The sequence below is a fragment of the Aspergillus japonicus genome, assembly GCF_003184785.1.
Source record: "Aspergillus japonicus CBS 114.51 unplaced genomic scaffold BO86scaffold_6, whole genome shotgun sequence".
Lineage (NCBI taxonomy): Eukaryota > Fungi > Ascomycota > Eurotiomycetes > Eurotiales > Aspergillaceae > Aspergillus > Aspergillus japonicus.
Window position 1 is genome coordinate 150,736 of NW_020291643.1, and position 17,265 is coordinate 168,000.

General features: G+C 55.0%; 8 protein-coding genes and 1 non-coding gene across 9 annotated transcripts; 4 read left to right on the plus strand and 5 right to left on the minus strand.

Annotated features, from left to right (window-relative positions):
• Positions 1-226: 226 nt before the first annotated feature.
• On the minus strand, positions 227-1,594 carry BO86DRAFT_386191 (F-box protein). The gene has a single exon (XM_025671281.1). The coding sequence runs from the start codon at positions 1,478-1,480 to the stop codon at positions 500-502; it is 981 nt and encodes a 326-aa protein (XP_025531107.1). The 5' UTR covers positions 1,481-1,594; the 3' UTR covers positions 227-499.
• Positions 1,595-2,158: 564 nt separating this feature from the next.
• BO86DRAFT_t67 lies at positions 2,159-2,230 on the minus strand. The gene has a single exon. It is a non-coding gene; the product is annotated as a tRNA-Ala (tRNA).
• Positions 2,231-2,656: 426 nt separating this feature from the next.
• On the plus strand, positions 2,657-4,277 carry BO86DRAFT_445733 (uncharacterized protein; the record flags this gene model as incomplete). Its single annotated transcript, XM_025676467.1, has 2 exons — positions 2,657-2,904; positions 2,964-4,277. The coding sequence occupies exons 1-2, from the start codon at positions 2,671-2,673 to the stop codon at positions 4,275-4,277; spliced, it is 1,548 nt and encodes a 515-aa protein (XP_025531108.1). The 5' UTR covers positions 2,657-2,670.
• A 568-nt stretch (positions 4,278-4,845) lies between these two features.
• On the minus strand, positions 4,846-6,368 carry BO86DRAFT_407051 (DUF2855 family protein; the record flags this gene model as incomplete). The annotated part of the gene is made up of 2 exons (XM_025674234.1): positions 5,243-6,368; positions 4,846-5,169 (listed from the first exon to the last, which is right to left on the minus strand). The coding sequence occupies exons 1-2, from the start codon at positions 6,257-6,259 to the stop codon at positions 4,846-4,848; spliced, it is 1,341 nt and encodes a 446-aa protein (XP_025531109.1). The 5' UTR covers positions 6,260-6,368.
• A 388-nt stretch (positions 6,369-6,756) lies between these two features.
• On the minus strand, positions 6,757-8,019 carry BO86DRAFT_407052 (uncharacterized protein; the record flags this gene model as incomplete). The annotated part of the gene is made up of 2 exons (XM_025674235.1): positions 7,422-8,019; positions 6,757-7,335 (listed from the first exon to the last, which is right to left on the minus strand). The coding sequence occupies exons 1-2, from the start codon at positions 7,986-7,988 to the stop codon at positions 6,757-6,759; spliced, it is 1,146 nt and encodes a 381-aa protein (XP_025531110.1). The 5' UTR covers positions 7,989-8,019.
• Positions 8,020-8,307: 288 nt separating this feature from the next.
• Positions 8,308-10,303, minus strand: BO86DRAFT_438649 (FAD-binding domain-containing protein; the record flags this gene model as incomplete). The annotated part of the gene is made up of 4 exons (XM_025676132.1): positions 8,308-9,347; positions 9,415-9,644; positions 9,704-9,939; positions 10,010-10,303. 4 exons carry the CDS (start codon positions 10,301-10,303, stop codon positions 8,308-8,310), a joined length of 1,800 nt encoding a protein of 599 aa, XP_025531111.1.
• Positions 10,304-12,194: 1,891 nt separating this feature from the next.
• On the plus strand, positions 12,195-12,986 carry BO86DRAFT_416144 (NAD(P)-binding protein; the record flags this gene model as incomplete). Its single annotated transcript, XM_025674951.1, has 1 exon — positions 12,195-12,986. The coding sequence occupies one exon, from the start codon at positions 12,195-12,197 to the stop codon at positions 12,984-12,986; it is 792 nt and encodes a 263-aa protein (XP_025531112.1).
• A 799-nt stretch (positions 12,987-13,785) lies between these two features.
• Positions 13,786-14,701, plus strand: BO86DRAFT_386194 (oligoribonuclease). The gene is made up of 2 exons (XM_025671282.1): positions 13,786-13,893; positions 13,991-14,701. Exons 1-2 carry the CDS (start codon positions 13,846-13,848, stop codon positions 14,504-14,506), a joined length of 564 nt encoding a protein of 187 aa, XP_025531113.1. The 5' UTR covers positions 13,786-13,845; the 3' UTR covers positions 14,507-14,701.
• A 412-nt stretch (positions 14,702-15,113) lies between these two features.
• pgmA (phosphoglucomutase PGM2) lies at positions 15,114-17,183 on the plus strand. Its single transcript, XM_025666624.1, has 3 exons — positions 15,114-15,319; positions 15,376-15,677; positions 15,751-17,183. Exons 1-3 carry the CDS (start codon positions 15,267-15,269, stop codon positions 17,061-17,063), a joined length of 1,668 nt encoding a protein of 555 aa, XP_025531114.1. The 5' UTR covers positions 15,114-15,266; the 3' UTR covers positions 17,064-17,183.
• The last annotated feature ends 82 nt before the right edge of the window (positions 17,184-17,265 follow it).

The window sequence follows — 17,265 nt, forward strand, 5'->3', positions numbered from 1 at the left end:
AATGGAGCATGAGGTACGTGCTGAGTGGAGGTAATTGTTATAGACGGAATGAGTTACGCAAGTTGCACGCTGAAAACCTCCTTTTTGCTGGAGGCGAGATTTTGAATAATTGAGTTCACTGTCAATAAGGGCTCGTAGGGTTCGGAATATGGCAAAATTCAAGAACACTTCTGAATGATAGACACCCTGACTCACCCCTCATTATCTCCCAAAAGTAGCGATAATTCCGACCTCGTCGAGACCATGCCAGCCTTCCATCCTCTCGAACCTCACACGCTACATTAGCCACTGTTTGCTGCGACTCGGTCACCACGCGGTGGGCCATCTGCAACGGCCGCGGTGGAGTTGTCGTATGATCCCTCAACAGGATCCAGGCGTCATGAACTCCTAATACATTGTGTCCTTGTCTTTCCGGCAGTGCACACAGCTTGAGCCTCTTGCCAGTATGTCAAGTTTATCTCAGAGATTGGTGATGTTTGATGATATCACCACCTTTAAGTTAACTGCAACGTTGCCTCTTGGCTAGATGGCCCCTATCGCGTCTCGTAGGCTCTTCAACCCCCGCCCACCAGCGCCTCTGGCTTGCCCTCCATGCTAGCTGCGGAGGTGGAACCCCCATGGCACATTGCACGATCGCTTTCATGATCACAATCATTCCACTCCTCCTGAGTGCACTGCGCAGCATCCGAACATCTCGCTTCCTGATGCGAATGAACATAGAACGGTGAAGTCGATAGTCCTTGATACTCCAAAGAACCTCGATATAGTCAGAGGTACTAGGGGCCTCCTCTACCAGCTTCCCCATTCGCAGAGGCTCCGTCGGTTGGCCAACTATGAAGGGCGAAAGATCTTCCCCACCACCATCATCGTCATCGTCATCGACATCATCATCAGCAGCAGCAGCAGCAGCAGGAGTAGGAACATCAGTAGCATCGGCATCAGCCTCATCAGCATCAGCATCATCAGCATCAGCATCATCAGCATCAGCATCATCAGCATCATCCTCGTCTTCATCCTCATCATCGAACTCGGTATAAGATACACCATCGATCCATTCCCCGCCTCGGTTTTGCTTTATGTCGAAAGAAAATAACTCCCGGATCGGAGGCTGCTGCACGAGCATGCGCCGCCAGCTGGCTTCTTTCCGGATGAAAGAGGCCTTCTGCTCGGGTTGCGTCAAATCCCAGCGGGGGTTGATACCGTCGCGCCCGATCTTCTCCCGGTATTCACCATGGGCAATTTGGCCAGCGATGAACCAGCCCGGGAAGATATGGACCAAGAGCGGGTTGCGCTCTGGTTGCGGTCGATTCCAGTCCGGGGTCAAGAAGAGGTGTTTTTGCAGGGCAGGCGTGGAGATGAGGTCGTGCCATGCGTGACAGACGCGCTGGGCGGATGTCAGGAGGGACTGGATATCCACCTGAAGAAGAATGTTCTCGAGGATCTCGACGGGTGTGAGGGCTTTGGTCTGCGCGGATGTCATGGTTGGTTGCAAAGCATAGCCCCGCGTGCACTTGCTGATATAAGTAAATCTCCCTCAGATGGGAGATCGACAGGCCCAGCTATAAGGCTAAGTAAGGTAACGTGTAGTCATGTGACGAGTTAAGAAGATTTTGGTAACTCAAGAAAGCTAGTACTCAAGGCGGCTACTGTCTTACTTTCATTGGTATCGCCGCAAAGAACGACAGTACCAAAAAGAGACAGGCGTTGTTGCTACCTAAGTTTGAAGAGACGGTAGGTAAAGCATGCCATGTGAGATATACTACTACCTACCGGCGAATGGTGGTATTGCAAATTGCCACGAGTAAACCACACCCCATCTTAGTTCTTTTCTCCCAGCTTGGAACAGATACGTTAGCACCCAAGGCTCCCAACCTCAAGCACCGCTCTTGGCCACAACACGCATAGGGCTATGTATAATAGGGCCGTGCATGGTGACAACTGCGCTGCGGGCGAGTGGTAGGCTAGAATGGATACAACCAATGTCATTTGTTCGAGATTAAGTACTGCCATCTGTGAATAACCACATCTCTTACTTCATTCACTTCGTATAAGATATGGCGGCGTATCCTGTCCTCCCATCTAAAGTATAGTTGACGCCATTGTTCAACCTCATGTCCACTGTTTCTTTCGTGTGAAAAAAAAGAGGGCCCAAAAAGAATGGACTTGGGGGGAATCGAACCCCTGACCTCTCGCATGCGAAGCGAGCGCTCTACCACTGAGCTACAAGCCCATGTGACCATGACTCATCAAACCATCCTAGCAATATATACAGGTTAAAACAAGCCAAATCCTTGCTTTTGTGCCCTGGAGCCGGCTTTTTTTTGACATCTCCAGCCAATATCGCCAGGACCAGCGATCTCGACGTCTTGTCAAATTGCTCACAGCATCGAAAGAACAATGCTTGAATCGACTGTCCAAATTTCCATAGTACCCACTATGTGGGGCCCCGGCAGTACGAAGTGGAATATCAAGGGTCGGGCCGACAATCTCAGGAGCCCAGCGGCCAGCCTCGCCGTGTGGGGAACCATGCCCCCGATTTGTCTGTCGGCTCCACTCAGCCACGCGCTATACGAATCTGTAAGCACTAATCGGATTAGTTACTCACTACGGAGACAAAGTAAATCTTTGTGATTCTCCTTCTTTCAACCACCCACCCCTCAAATCGCAACCATGGGAATCCTTAATTTCTTTGGCAAAACCAAGCCCCCTCGGCCTGCACCAACACCGACCGATACCATCGTCCCTCTCGGTTTCTGGGATGGCCGACCATATCAACACAGTATCTGTATGGACGTCGCTTATCGATTCGACGACGTGCTTGATGTGAAGACGCTCGATCGGTCTCTGACGCGACTACTGCAGCTGGGAGACTGGCACAAGTTAGGAGCACGATTGCGACGAAATGTATGTTTTATCCCGCTCCAAAAAGATTCATCTGCGCTGAACCCCCCCCCCCCCTCCAGGATGCCGGGCAGCTTGAGTACCATATCCCGCGGGAATACACCGCTCAGCGACCAGGTTTCATTCTCACCTCCGAGAAATATCTGATGAAAGCTACCGAACATCCTCTGGCATCGAAACTCCCCACGGCAACAGATACGCCCCGTGTGCTCGGCACAGTCGATGAGACCATTCCCCTTTGTCGCCATGCACAGGCGCCGCAATGTCTGGATGATTACATCTACACGGACCGGCCCCAGCTCACGATCCATGCTGCTGCATTCACTGACACAACCATCTTAACGATAACCTTCCTGCATACCCTCATGGATGGGATGGGTATGTCCAGCTTCTTCGCAGCTTGGGCATCTGTGCTCCGCGGCCAAGAGGACCAAGTGCCGACTTTTCTCGGATTCGACACGACTCCAATGCACACTTTGAACAGCACGACCTCTGTAGAGCCGTTTGTGCATCAGGGCCTCTTGCTCAAAGGGTTCCACATGATTCTCGTTGCCATGCACTTTCTGTGGGAGTATTTCTGGCGGGGTCCGGAAGAGCAGCGTATTCTGTGCATCCCCGGAGCCTTTGTCGACGGAATGCGAAGCCAGGCGATCCAGGAACTCACCACCACCACCACCACCACCGGAGGAAAAGCCAATTCCCCAGCTCCATTCCTTAGCGAAAGCGATGTTCTCCTAGCGTGGTGGACCAAAGTGACAATCAGAGCGCTGAACCCGGCCTCGAATCGCTTGCTCGCGCTGATGAACATCTTCGACTTTCGCTCGCTTGTCCTGCCCCCGGACCTGGCCGATCCCTCGCAAAATGTCGCCGTCATCGGCAACGTCACCTTTCCGGCCTACACCCTCCTTCGGGTCCGCGACATCCTCGCCATGCCGGTCAGCCAGCTGGCCGCCCACATCCGCCACTCACTGGTCCAGCAGCGCACCAAGCCGCAGGTGGAAGCCCTGGCGGCGTTGATCCGAGAGACTCTGGAGACGAAAGGGGTCGATGCGACGCTCTTCGGCGAATACGACACGCTCCTTATGGCGTGGTCGAACTGGCACAAGGGCCGGCTCTTCGAGATTGACTTCTCGGCGGCAGTCACCTCGGTTGGTGCGTCGACGGCAGAAGGGGAGCGGCGACGCGCGAACCCAGTGGGACGCCCTTCCTATATCATTGCGAATGCATGTGTGAACAGCCCCATGCCGACGAACCTTGGGCCGATGATGGGTAAGGACGCGGCGGGGAATTGGTGGTTGACGTGGAAACTGCCCCACTGGGCATGGTCTGCGGTAGAAGAACAGGTGCATGGGGTGGGGGAGTCAAAGCTAGCATGATCAAAGTCTGTAAAGGGGCTATAGTTGAGGTGAGAGGCAGGGGTTGGTGATTGAATCTTGCGAAGCAATTTAAGCTAGCTGGAAGCGAATCTAGGTTATAGTGCTGAGCTACGGGCTTTGAGAATCTATGGGATGATCAGTCTTGCGTTCATGGATGGATTAAGATCAGGGTTCTCTGAAATCAGCACGCTACCTGGCCAATCTTATGACACCATCTCACTTGATACTTTGCCCCGAGCCTGAAATCCGTGACGAACTGGAGTCTTCAGCTGCTGACGGAGGTCCGGAAGCTCCGTTGCCTGGGCCCCTCACCGGCCGCTCCGCTGGTTCATAGTTATTTCCTCGGATAGGCTCCCGACAATCAGAATCATCCGTTCTACAGTATCTGCAATCCTCTGGTACATGAGTGCACGCACAACGTACAAGCCAGACAGCATTCCGATAAACCACAGAGGATGGTGTCTCACGATCGAAGGTGGATTCGCATTCCCACCTCAGATCGTCACTCGTACCAAGACAAAGGACTAATGGCATCAAGGCCTTTCTTCTCTAAACATTTCTCAAAGCTTTAAGACTGGTGTGCCAATGCTCCATCATACAGACGATAAACCAAGGCCTTCTCGGGGTTCAACTGGCTCTTGCACAGCGACTCCCAGCCTCCCTCAAGGCCCTCTGCACCAACGACCCCGTTGCCCCAGACCAGACGCAGATCAGGGGCAGCAGATTCGCGATTGACCAGCCAATGATTCCAGCGCTCATCCACTTCGTCAAAGAATTTCTTGTGATCTACAACACCGAGAGCAGCTTCCATGATTGATGAAGTGTTGAGCTGAACGATGCCCAATTGAGCAGCGACATTCCCAAGGGCAACAAGCTCGTCAATCGTGTGAACCTTTCATTTCCCGTCATGTTAGCCTTCTGCTCCGGACGATCAATCGAGAAGTGCACAAACGATATGTCCCTACCTTCTGCTGGAGTCCCACGCCAATGAAAACAAGCCTAGCAGCCTTCAGGACCGGATTATTCCGGATCAGGCCCAACACCTGCTCGACTCCGCCATCCCGACTGCCGAAATTGACCAGCACGATCTTAGACGCCTGCCTGCCTGCCAGCCACTCCTCCGTCGCCGCCGCGGCGATGTCGGCGTAGGCCACAGTCTTGGTGGGGAACGGCGGCGCGAGCTTCGTCGCGGCGTCCGCGATCGCCGCCGGCGCCGAGGTGACCTGCAGGAAGCCCCGGGGACCCGTCCCGGCGGGCCTGCAGGCGAGATTATGCGCGAGTGCGCGGCCGGTCTTCGTTGACGCGCCTAGGCTGATGACGACGGCGTGGGAGAGGTCCGCGTCGTCGGCGGTCCACCGCTTTGCCTCCTCCTCCTCCTCCTCCTCCTTCTCCTCCTTCTCCGGGGACGGGGACGGGTGCAGCGGCGGATGCGTCGCGGGGTCGGGGGTGAAGACGTACTCGCTGAGGAGATAGCCGCAGGTCCAGATCGTGCGCACGGCGCAGTCCCAGCCCCGCGTCTCCAGGCTTTTGAATCGCATATCGACCACGGCAGTGTACTGGTTGTACAGCCAGAACAGACCCCGCCGGTGCGGGGACACTTCCGTCCAGTGGCCGTGCGGCTCCCCGGGCGTCAGGTGGAGGTCCACCGCGTGGCCGGACGCCGGCCAGTATCCGAAGATCGATGTCCCGGACGGCAGGTCGGGGACGGTGCTTTCGAGGACGGTGGCGTAGCCCCATGCCGGCACGATCCCCCAGCCGGCCGGGTCGTGGTAGGGCGCCGGCGCGGTCGGGGGAACGGGGTACGTGTCCCACCACTTCCAGGCGGTGCCGAGCATCGCGTAGGTCAGGTTGTTGGAGGTCAGGCCGATGAGCGAGGCGCGGACCCGGATTGATGAGGGCGCGACGAGTGGCTCGGTCGGTGAGGGGAGCTGGAAGGTCGCGTGCTGGGCGGGGTTTTGCTTGGAGACAACGTGGACGTCCATGGTGATTGATCTCTTCGGGGAATTGAGTTGTTGCGGTGCTTGGGAACAGAATAGATGTGGGGGTAATGGGGAGTTATATATCCTAGAGGCTGTGTAGCCTTGCTGATGGGGCGGCTGAAGTATGTGGAGTGGTATAGTTTAGTTTGGTTAGTGCTTATGGTCAGTGCTTGTTGAAGAATCATCATTTGTTGTTTTGTCTACCACTCGGAATCATTTGGGTGGTCCACGCAAGGCCGAAGACATCGGCATGAGTCCTTTTCTTCTGGGATCAGGCATTCTCTCCCCATCATAATTCCGTAGTAGAGTACCGGTGGATACTACTGGTATTCATACTGTAGCCTTTCCATCAAGGTTGTCCTGTCCTCCACCCCTGCTTGGCTGTCCGACCACAACAGGATCCACTCTGTTCTTTATCTATCATGTCTCATCCTCAACACCTCTAACTCTATGCTAATGACCAACAAGACCCAGCACAACAGACCCCCAAAGACCAAGAATCACCGCTGCGGCGCATCCAACGTAAAATACACACTCAAACATTCAGCCGAAGCACGGGTGCCCATCTCCCCAAAGACCGAGACACTCACCACCTTCCGCCGTCCCAATTGCTCCTGATGCTGTGCGAGGAACCAGCCGGTGGCGCTACCATTCGGGGTTCCCAGAATCGCCAACCCTTCTGCACTAGTACTACTACCACTGCTACTGCTACCGTCCTCCACGGGAAACGTCACCACGCCATCCCACCCCTCCAGCGGCGTGCCCGCCCTCGCCAGCGCCCGCCGGATCACCCGTTTGGAGACCGGGTTGCTGACCCCGGCGTGGAAGATATAGCGGATGGAATCGACGCGCACGCCCGCTTGCTCGGCGAGTCGCGTCCACATCAGAAAGGTGACATCGGACCACTGCTTGAGCGGGATAGGCCACGGCGGGGGCGGGCGCGGACTGAAGACCACCCCCGCGGCGTCCTGGGGCTCACCGGTTGCTCCGCTGCTCAACGCCATCGGACTCATCAGGTTGTCGGCGATGATGATGCCGCTGGCTGTGTTGTAGTGGTTGCCGTACCATGCTCCGGTGGCCTAGAATGCATCGAACCGGACGTAGGGTCAGCGGTCATGGCCTTTTTCATGTGATAGATTGGTGAGAGACACGCGGGCAGCCTTACAGGATACATCCTCTCACCCACAACGGTGGGTTCGGTGTTGGACATGCACACAAACACGTTATCCTCGATCCGGGCATGGAGGTCCCGCGCGAACAGCCGCGCAAATGCCTCCTCGTCGTACATACACTGGGCATACTCTGGCGCCCAGTTCCAGTGCTCCAGGGCACGGGGGTCGGTCCAGGGGCTGGTGGCTGGGATGTGTTGATGCGGCGAGATGGTGTCGAGGTAGGCTTGGAGCTCGGCGGTGGTGGGCAGGGAGAACATGTGCACGAACGCCCGGCCTTTGGCTGCCGCGGTGTTCCAGGTGGTCTCTTCGCTGTCGATTTCGTGCTCGAGGGCGAGGATTGGTCGGATTGGACGGGGAGTTGGGTGGTGGTGGTGATGATGATGATGATGTTGGAGGTATGAATAGATGTTCGGGAGGGAGAGTCCGTATAAGGAGAGGAGGGCCTTGAGCTGGGCTTCGTAGTGGGATAGATAGCTCGACATGACAAAGAATAATATACTGTGTATGATGGTGGTGAAGGAGTGAGTGGGTGTATGTGGGTTTGAACATGGTTTTGCCATCGGTGGGAAGGTATTTCATCTTCGAGGAAAGCATTGGGGCAGGCACAGCCCAACTGTAAGGCAGGTAGGAGAAAACACCGCTGAAGACAAGCACGGCTGAGATTGTGACGATAGGAAACTGAAGTTATCCGTATTGGAGAAGCACGTGTTTGTTAGCTCTGTGTCAGTGAGTCAAGTGACGCTTGAAGTGTATTGTATGCTCTATTGCGTGGCTGACTGGACTGTCTACTGCTAGTTACGGTACTTGAGCATATAGTATAAGTCACGGTCCAGCGACCCGGACCACCTCCACTCAGCACCACTCAGCACGGGGACACATCTACACATCTGGATAACACTGATACCTCCCATCATTCCGGTCCCACCCCACCCCTTGATGCACCGTGAACATGTTCTCTGGATCTACCTCTTTCTTGATGCGAAGAAGACGCTCATAGTTCGCCTTGCCCCAGAACGCACTGACGGGGTCCGGCTCAAACGGGTCAGCTTCGTTCTGGTAAGCACCGGAATCGGGTGTGAACTGCCGCAGGGGATCCATGGCGTGGGAAACACTCTGCCAGACCTGCCGGATGAGCTCTGGATCCCTCGTGTTGCTGGCTATGGCGCGTGTGTGCATGAGATGCCAGAGTCCGCTGCGCCACGCCGGCGTTACCGATGACGCCCCGGGTCCAGAAGACTCATCTTCCCTCGGCAGACTCTGGGAATACAGCGCCGGAGCGACAAGGAGAATCTCGACCCGGGGTGAGGGGGGTGTTTGCAGAGTGTCGTTCAACCTCAGCAGTTGGGTAATCAGCTCAGCCAGCTGAGCCTGGCTCGTTGTGTTCTGGAACGACGTTCGTGGAATGATCCGCGACGAGACGGCGGCGGAGACCTCCGACATCTGCAGGAGTGGGCTCGAGGTGATGGGCCCCATGAAGTCGAGGAACCCGGCCACCGAGGAGAGGGTGGCGATCGAGTTGTTGAACTGGCGGGCGAAGTCGAGCACTGGCTGCACGGACGCCATCGCGGCCGTGTGGTTCAGTAGAGCCGTGGCTATCACCAAGGTGTAGTCTGCTAGGCCGGGAATCGCGAATCCACCCCATCCCTCTGCAGCCCATCCTTCAGCATTCGCAATGATCAAGCCCGTCAGATCCTTTGCGGCGGAAGAGGAGGGATTCAACCCGGTCAGGGAAACATTCAAGACTTCCATCGGTCGATCCGGATGGACGAGGATGCTCATCTCCATCACAACGCCAAAGGTCCCGCCGCCGCCGCCGCGCAGCGCGAAGAACAGATCCGGATTCTGACATCGACTCGCAGTGGCAAATGTCCCGTTGGCCAGTACGACCTGGATTTCTTGCACATTGTCGACCCCAAGACCTGGCTCACTGTTAATCCTCACGCGCGCAACAGGAACGCAGATAGACGTCCCAGGGGTTCCACTCACCAAGCTCATTCGCCATAAGCCCATGTCCACCACCAGTGATCCATCCCCCTGCGGCCCCAACAGTATCGCACCCGCCTCCCACAACCCGATACCCCCGTGCATGCACAAAGTCATAGATGCCTTTGAACTGTTGTCCCGCCCCGAATCTAATCACATCTCCCGCCGGGGCCGAGCAGCCTTCGGGAGTGAAATTCTTGAGGAGCTGGATTGGAGGTTGGTACGGATGCGTCCTACAGACTAGTCAACCTTGCCTGGTCTCAGTGACAGCAGAGCAGAGGAGGACACCCACCACAGCGCAAGAGAATCCGGCGCGGAGCTCCGGCCCTTGTAATCATGACCGGTGTTCTTGATGACGAGTCGGAGTCCGTGGGATCTGGTGAAGTAGAGAGTGGCTTGGACGTCCTCTACACTTCGCACATCCACGTATCGCGGGGAGATACTGCCTTGCTCACACGAAATATTGGGTGATAGAGGCGAAGGGATGGGGCACGATGCGCCGGTGGCTTGGCAGGTCGACCAGACGAACTATTCTCACATCACCCCTTAGCAAAGCAACTACAAATCATGCGTCGAATGGGTGGTTGTGGTGACTGACGTTGTGATACCAAGGAAACTCGTTCGACGCCAGAGTCGAGTTGAGGAGAAGCTCTTGCTCCGCGGTGCACTGAGCTGCATGGAGTGGTTTGGTTGGATCGTGACTGGACGGGTAGCACGGGCTCAGCATCGGGGTGCCTTCGTGGAGCCGTCCGGCGACTGTCGCGTTAAAGGCGTTCCAGGTTGCTGTACTGATACTCGATAGTGAAGCCCATGTCTGCGGATTCGATGGCTGGGCCCCATTGGCGAGTAATGGAACGGCAAGAAGGAGAGAAATGAAGCCTTGCCTCGCCATGCTTGGTTATACACGCCAGCTACTTTACAAGCCGAATTAGTAGCTTGCTGTTTCCCTGTTTACTCATGCTGGAAAAGTGAGAACGCATACACGGGACATCAAGTTTCTTATATATTCTCGTCTAGTATAGAACACAGTTGGACCCTTACATGAGACGTAAACCCAAATTCGTTTGATGACTTTGCGTGTGGACATCTTCACTCGAGTACCCAAAGCAGCAAGCAACTCCAATAAAGATGACGTCGCAGTGCATAGGAAGGGTCAGCTGAGACTTATGTAGCAGGAACGTACATATGATAGGGAGAGCTTGATAGCCACAAACAGCTGATGTCAGGAAAAAGCATAGTGTATTTGGCGGAAGTCAGCTTGGACCCCCAACTAATGAGACCGCGACAACAGGCCATTCAATGCAGAAGGTGACAAGCATAGCATTGTTTTCAAATGCATACTTCCTGCGCGCGTTGCTCTGCCAGCTGTCATCCTGACTGTGTTGGTCTGCTATGCCAGACCGAACGACTGGGTTGCCGCGTCCTTGGGCTTCGCCAGCTCAGACGATAGCTCTTGCACTCAATAAATAAAGTCAGAAGCCCCGCTATCCTGGACTCAATCCTCAATTTTTAGTGTTCTGAGAATTCAGAGATGGCAACGAGCCTGTCCCTCGCCGGTGGAGTGGGTCTGGTCTCTTCAGCGGATTGATGCAGCCTCTCAGGCTCTGGCAATAGTGCACAGCGCCTAGCTCGTAATTGAGGAACAAGTTGGCGCGCAGCCACGGCCGGAATATGTTAGCCAGCAAGCTGAGTACAGTCCATAGCGAAAACCTGATCTAGGCTGGGACGTATACGACACGGCTCTTCTCGAGGCGGTGCTATAGTCAGTGTCACTGGAAGCAGCAGCGTCAGGCTGGCTCGAGTGTTGGCCGCCTTTCGACTCGTATTTGCTGACTCGTACTGCGACTCAAGAGTCTTTGGCTGTAATGTGCATCCAGGGCGAAACTTCATAATCAGGTTTCTTCATCTCTTCCTGGAGCAGACCTGCCCACCCCGGATGATCCAGCACGACACCGAGATACTCAGGAGCCCCATCCTGATCAACGATAGTCAAGTGCGCAAGAAGTACTTATCGAGTTCCATGCGCCACAACCCGGGAAAAGTGATCCTGAAGCCGAGATTAAGGTCGACTTTGTATTTGTGTCCGTGCACGACTCATTCCCCATATATTGCCTGGATATCCGACTTTGAGGGGGCGCGGTTTCCTGGTGTTGAGAACTCGTCGCCTACGTTGATGGTATGTGCGATTCAAGTACTCAGGGTCAACAGCAGTAGCTGAGACCTGCACAGCTGTGTAGATGTGATGGGCAGAGACGTGGCAATGACATTTCGTATTGCGAAGGATATGGCATGTATCGCGTCGAGGGCCTTCCGTGTCGAGGGCCTGCCGTGTATCTGAATCGCCCTTTTGCAATGGGACAGTGCTACATCTTATGGTATATCAGGCTCCCTGTCAAATATCAAGTCGAGCCCGGTTGCTGTGATGAGCGAGGACAGAGAGAGTCACTTCTGAATACGAATTATCGCATCGGGAACAAAGCATTAACATCTACGCGCACTAGCCCGGAAGGACTGAAAATGTCAGGTGCTCCTTGAGGGTAGGTCGGGGTGAAAGAATGGAAGAAGTTCTGCATCCCGACTCGGGGGTCTCATAGAAACTACGTCATAACGTCATACTTTCCGTTTCGCTCCTCCGAGTGCTTCTCTTCTTTGACTTGAATGAGTTCATTTCAGCTCCCTAATCCTGATTGTCGCATGAATCTTACCCTCCAATCCAATCTTTGAGCAACGACCTTCCACAATTTAATTTTACCCCCAGAAAATTTCATCACAAACTTCGTGCAATGGCTTCACCAGGCTTGAACTTCCGCTGCGCGCTCGTCACGGGCGGCGGCGGCGGCATCGGAAAAGCGCTCTCCTCCTACCTCATCTCGCAGGGCAAGAAAGTCATTATCGCCGGCCGAACCGAGTCGAAGCTTCAGGGGTCCGCTCGCGAGATCGGAGCGGCAGCCTACTACGTACTAGACACGGGTCTCGTCGACACGTTTCCCTCGTTCATCGCCAGGATCACCTCCGAGCACCCGGACCTGGACTGCTTGGTCAATAATGCGGGGGTGCAGCGGCCGCTGAAGCTCGTGGACGAGGAACCGGAAGACATTCTCGCGCGAGCAGATCAAGAGATCGATATCAACATCCGTGGTCCCATGCATCTCACGCTGGGGTTGCTCAAGCATTTCAGGAACAAGCCTGACGATGCTCTGATCATCAATGTCTCGTCCGTGCTCGGGTTCGTGCCCTTTGCGGTGATCAATCCCGTCTATTGCGGCACGAAGGCATGGCTGCATTTCTGGAGCATGAATCTTCGGACGCAGCTGTCTAAAGGGGGGTCTGAGAAGGTGCGTGTAGTGGAAATCGTGCCTCCCTCGGTAGCAACGGACCTGCACCGCGAACGGGATGACCCGGATGACAACAAGAAGGACAAGAATCCCAGTGTTCTGTCGGTGGAAGAGTTCATGGAGGAAGTGAGTGTGAAGTTGGAGCGTGGCGACGAGGTAATCGCACCGGGCATGAGTGACGATATCGTCCGGCGGTGGTATGAGCAGTACGAAGACTTCTACAATGAGAAGACGGCTTGAAGAATAGAGTGATCCACGGTCGGAGGCGTCTTCAGGGACGAATCTCTTGTTAACTAGGTGCAAACAGCCATTGCGAAGAGGACCTTCAGGGATATAATCAACAACAAATGACAAGACATTTCAAATAGTCTCGATTTGCGAGTTCGCCCCTGCTAGAGAAATGGCGAGATAATTTCCTCTGGCGCCCATACCTCGTCTGATGATGATTCAGATATCCTGCCCAGTTCTTCACAAGAAAGGGCACAGTTGTACAATAGTCACATGTGGAAGAGACAGGTCACACAGCACACGCGATGCTGAAATTTCTGTTGACAAATAACGCATTCACCGGGAATTTATGGATTCTTGTGCAGACCACCAGTTTCTATCAGGTGCACAGGGAGCAGCTGGCCATCCGAATCGCGCTCGGAGTTCCTTTAGTAGAGACGCAAGCCCGGCAGCTCAGAAAGCTTCTCCTTGCCAGGAGGTCGGGAGGCATAATGTGCTACTGCACTAAGGCTGCGTTGATTGTGAGGATTCGGCACAGGAATTGATCATTTGCTTCATTTCGCGTCAACTGAGGCTAGGCATTGTAGCAAGACGCGACTGTGTCCCCTGTAATTAGTGAGTTAGCCACGGAGAAAGAATGTATGCTGGGACAATTGGAGAAGTCAATTGCGGCAAGTCGGCCGACCTCGCCGCCTTCCGCCGCCGGGAGTAATGAATTGAGGCAGTTCCGGCGGCCCACTTGCTGCTGCTGCTGCTGCTGTCTGCCATGGCCTTTCTACGAACGCTTCATTCCATTTCACTACACACTCAGAGGCAGTTCTACCAAAAGTCTCTATTCCCTGCTCAAGCGCTTCGAGCCCGAAACCACACCATGCCCTTGACACGCTCCACCGATCCCCTGGTGTGGATCGACTGCGAGGTTCGGGAACTTTTCTTTTGCAGCCTGTCCTTGCATCTTAAAAAGCAACGAGCCTCATCCGCTGACGCCCCTGTTCTTCTCGATGGATGATTTCTAGATGACCGGCCTGGACCCGGAAACCGATCACATCCTCCAGATCTGCTGCTACATCACCGACGCCGACCTGAAGCTCCTGGAGCCGCAGGGATTCGAGACCGTCGTCCACCAGCCGCCCGCCACGCTGGCGTCCATGAACGAGTGGTGTATCGAAACCCACGGTCGCACCGGGCTGACGGCCGCGGTGCAGGCTTCGACCGTCAGTGCGGAGTCGGCCGCCGCGGCGTTGTTGGCGTACATTCAACGGTATGTGCCGCAGCCGCGGACGGGGCTGCTGGCGGGCAACAGCGTGCATGCGGACAAGGCGTTTCTGGCCAAGGGCCCGTACCGGAGCGTGTTGGAGTGGTTACACTATCGGATTGTCGATGTGAGCGCCCTGAAGGAAATGGCGCGGCGGTGGGGGTCGGACGAGTTGTTGGCGGCGGTGCCGGCGAAGAAGGAGGTGCATCTGGCTCGGGAGGACATTCTGGAAAGCATCGCGGAGATGCGCTTCTATCGGGACCGGCTGTTTAGATAGCTTCTGGTAGCTTAGTAGCTCGACTACTAGTACTATGAGTAGACAGACAAGCTACTAGTAAAAGGGGGAGGTCTGTGGGTTTGGACCGGCGGGGAATGGGCTGAGCTGGCAACAATAATCGCTCGCTTCTATTTAGGGAAGCTTTTTTAGGGGGTCAAGAATCATCGAGTAATTTGTACGGGCGTTTGTACGGAGGAGGGGTAAAAAATGAGGGGAAGGGAAGAAATTCTCAAGGTCCAATAAGTGTTAAAGACGATTGCATGGGAAGATGCATTATGATGATGAGATGATGAGAAGCAATGATGACCGCCACATTATGACACTGCGAATTATCATCATCACCACCACCAACAAATAAACAAACGAACAACAACAACAACAACAAACGCAGCCACCCATGAACGCAATTGCAATCGGGATTGAGGTGGGGTTTCCTAGAGACTTTGTCTTGCATCGGAGCGGGACCAGAACCAGACCCAATCCCAATCCCAATCCCAATCCCAATCCCGCCGCCCTGACCCTGCTTTCGCCTGCTTTCTCCTCCCTCCTGCTACAACACTTATTTACTCCCTCTGTTCCCCCTCCTCTTCGACCTTCTCTTCCTTCTCTTCCTCTTCTCAATTATTCCATTTCTCTTTTCTCTATTCTCTCCCCACCATTTGAATTGTCAGTGAGCTGTATATCTCCCACAGCTCGTGCCTGACCTTTGCCACGTAAATAATATACCCCTCTATTTCGATTACCCCTCCTCCACGTCATCATGTCTGTCCAGACCGTCTCCATCACCCCATTCTCCGACCAGAAGCCTGGAACGTAAGTCATGTCTGCTGCTACCCCCTTTCACCGTTTCTGAATCTAACAATTCACAGCTCTGGTCTTCGTAAGAAGGTCAAGGTCTTCCAGCAGCCCCACTACTCCGAGTCCTTCATCGCCAGCATCATCCTCTCCATCCCCGAGGGTGCTGAGGGTGCTTTCCTCGTCATTGGTGGCGATGGTCGTTACTACAACACTGAGGTCATCCAGAAGATCGCCAAGATCAGTGCTGCCTATGGTGTCAAGAAGCTGCTGGTCGGCCAGAATGGCATCCTCAGCACCCCCGCTGCTAGCAACCTCATCCGCAAGCGTCAAGCTACCGGTGGTATCCTCCTGACTGCTAGTCACAACCCTGGTGGTGAGTACAACCCCATGCCCCAGAACGAACAAAGGCAACCCGTGTCAAGCGACTGACAATGTTTACCATGCAGGTCCCGAGAACGACTTCGGTATCAAGTACAACTTGACCAACGGAGCCCCCGCCCCTGAGTCTGTCACCAACAAGATCTACGAGACCTCCAAGACCCTCAAATCCTACAACTACGTTGACATTCCTGACGTGGACATCTCCTCCATCGGTTCCAAGACCTACGGTGACCTCGAGGTTGAGGTCGTCCACTCCACCTCCGACTACGTCACCATGCTGAAGGAGATCTTCGACTTCGACCTCATCCGCAACTTCCTCCAGACCCACAAGGACTTCAAGGTCCTGTTCGATGGTATGCACGGTGTTACCGGACCCTACGGTGTGGACATTTTCGTCCGCGAGCTGGGTCTTCCCGAGAGCAGCACCATGAACTGCGAGCCCAAGACCGACTTCGGTGGTGGCCACCCCGACCCCAACCTGGTCTACGCTCACGAGCTCGTCGAGCGGGTCGACAAGGAGGGCATTCACTTCGGTGCCGCCAGTGACGGTGACGGTGACCGCAACATGATCTACGGTGCCAACACCTTCGTCTCCCCCGGTGACAGTTTGGCCATCATCGCCCACCACGCCAAGCTGATCCCTTACTTCAAGAACCAGGGCGTGTACGGCCTTGCCCGCTCCATGCCCACCTCGGGTGCTGTCGACCTCGTGGCTAAGGCCCAGGGTCTCCAGAGCTACGAGGTGCCCACCGGCTGGAAGTTCTTCTGCAACCTGTTCGACAACAAGAAGATCTCCATCTGCGGTGAGGAGAGTTTCGGCACGGGCAGCAACCACATCCGCGAGAAGGACGGACTGTGGGCCATCGTGGCGTGGTTGAACGTCATCGCCGGCGTCGCCCAGCAGAAGCCCAACGAGACCCCCAGCATCGCCTCCATCCAGAACGAGTTCTGGCAGACCTACGGCCGCACCTTCTTCACCCGCTACGACTACGAGAACGTCGACAGCGACGGTGCCAACCAGGTCATCGCCACTCTGGCCAAGTACGTCGACAACAAGGACTCGTTCGTTGGCTCGACCGTCTCCGGCCGCAAGGTCGCCGACGCCGGCAACTTCTCCTACACCGATCTCGACGGCAGCGTCTCCAAGAACCAGGGTCTGTACGTCAAGTTCGACGACGGCAGCCGCTTCGTTGTCCGTCTCTCCGGCACCGGTAGCAGCGGGGCTACCATCCGTCTGTACATCGAGAAGCACGAGAACGACGCCAGCAAGTTCGCCCAGAAGACGGACGAGTACCTCAAGGACAACGTCGCCCTGGCCCTGGACCTCCTCAAGTTCAAGGAGTTCATCGGCCGTGAGGAGCCCGATGTCCGCACTTAGAACCCTTTTTGCACATACCTACCTATCTAAATTACTTACTCTATACGAGCCTACGGAAATCAAGCACGTTGTTAATATAGCGATAGCGAAATAATAAAAACCCGCGCGGTAGCACTTGATCTATACTATTCATCAATAATCATTAATCGTCTTGAACCTGAAAAAGTCATAAAATCTTAGCTCGCTCGCTCTTTAAACCCCC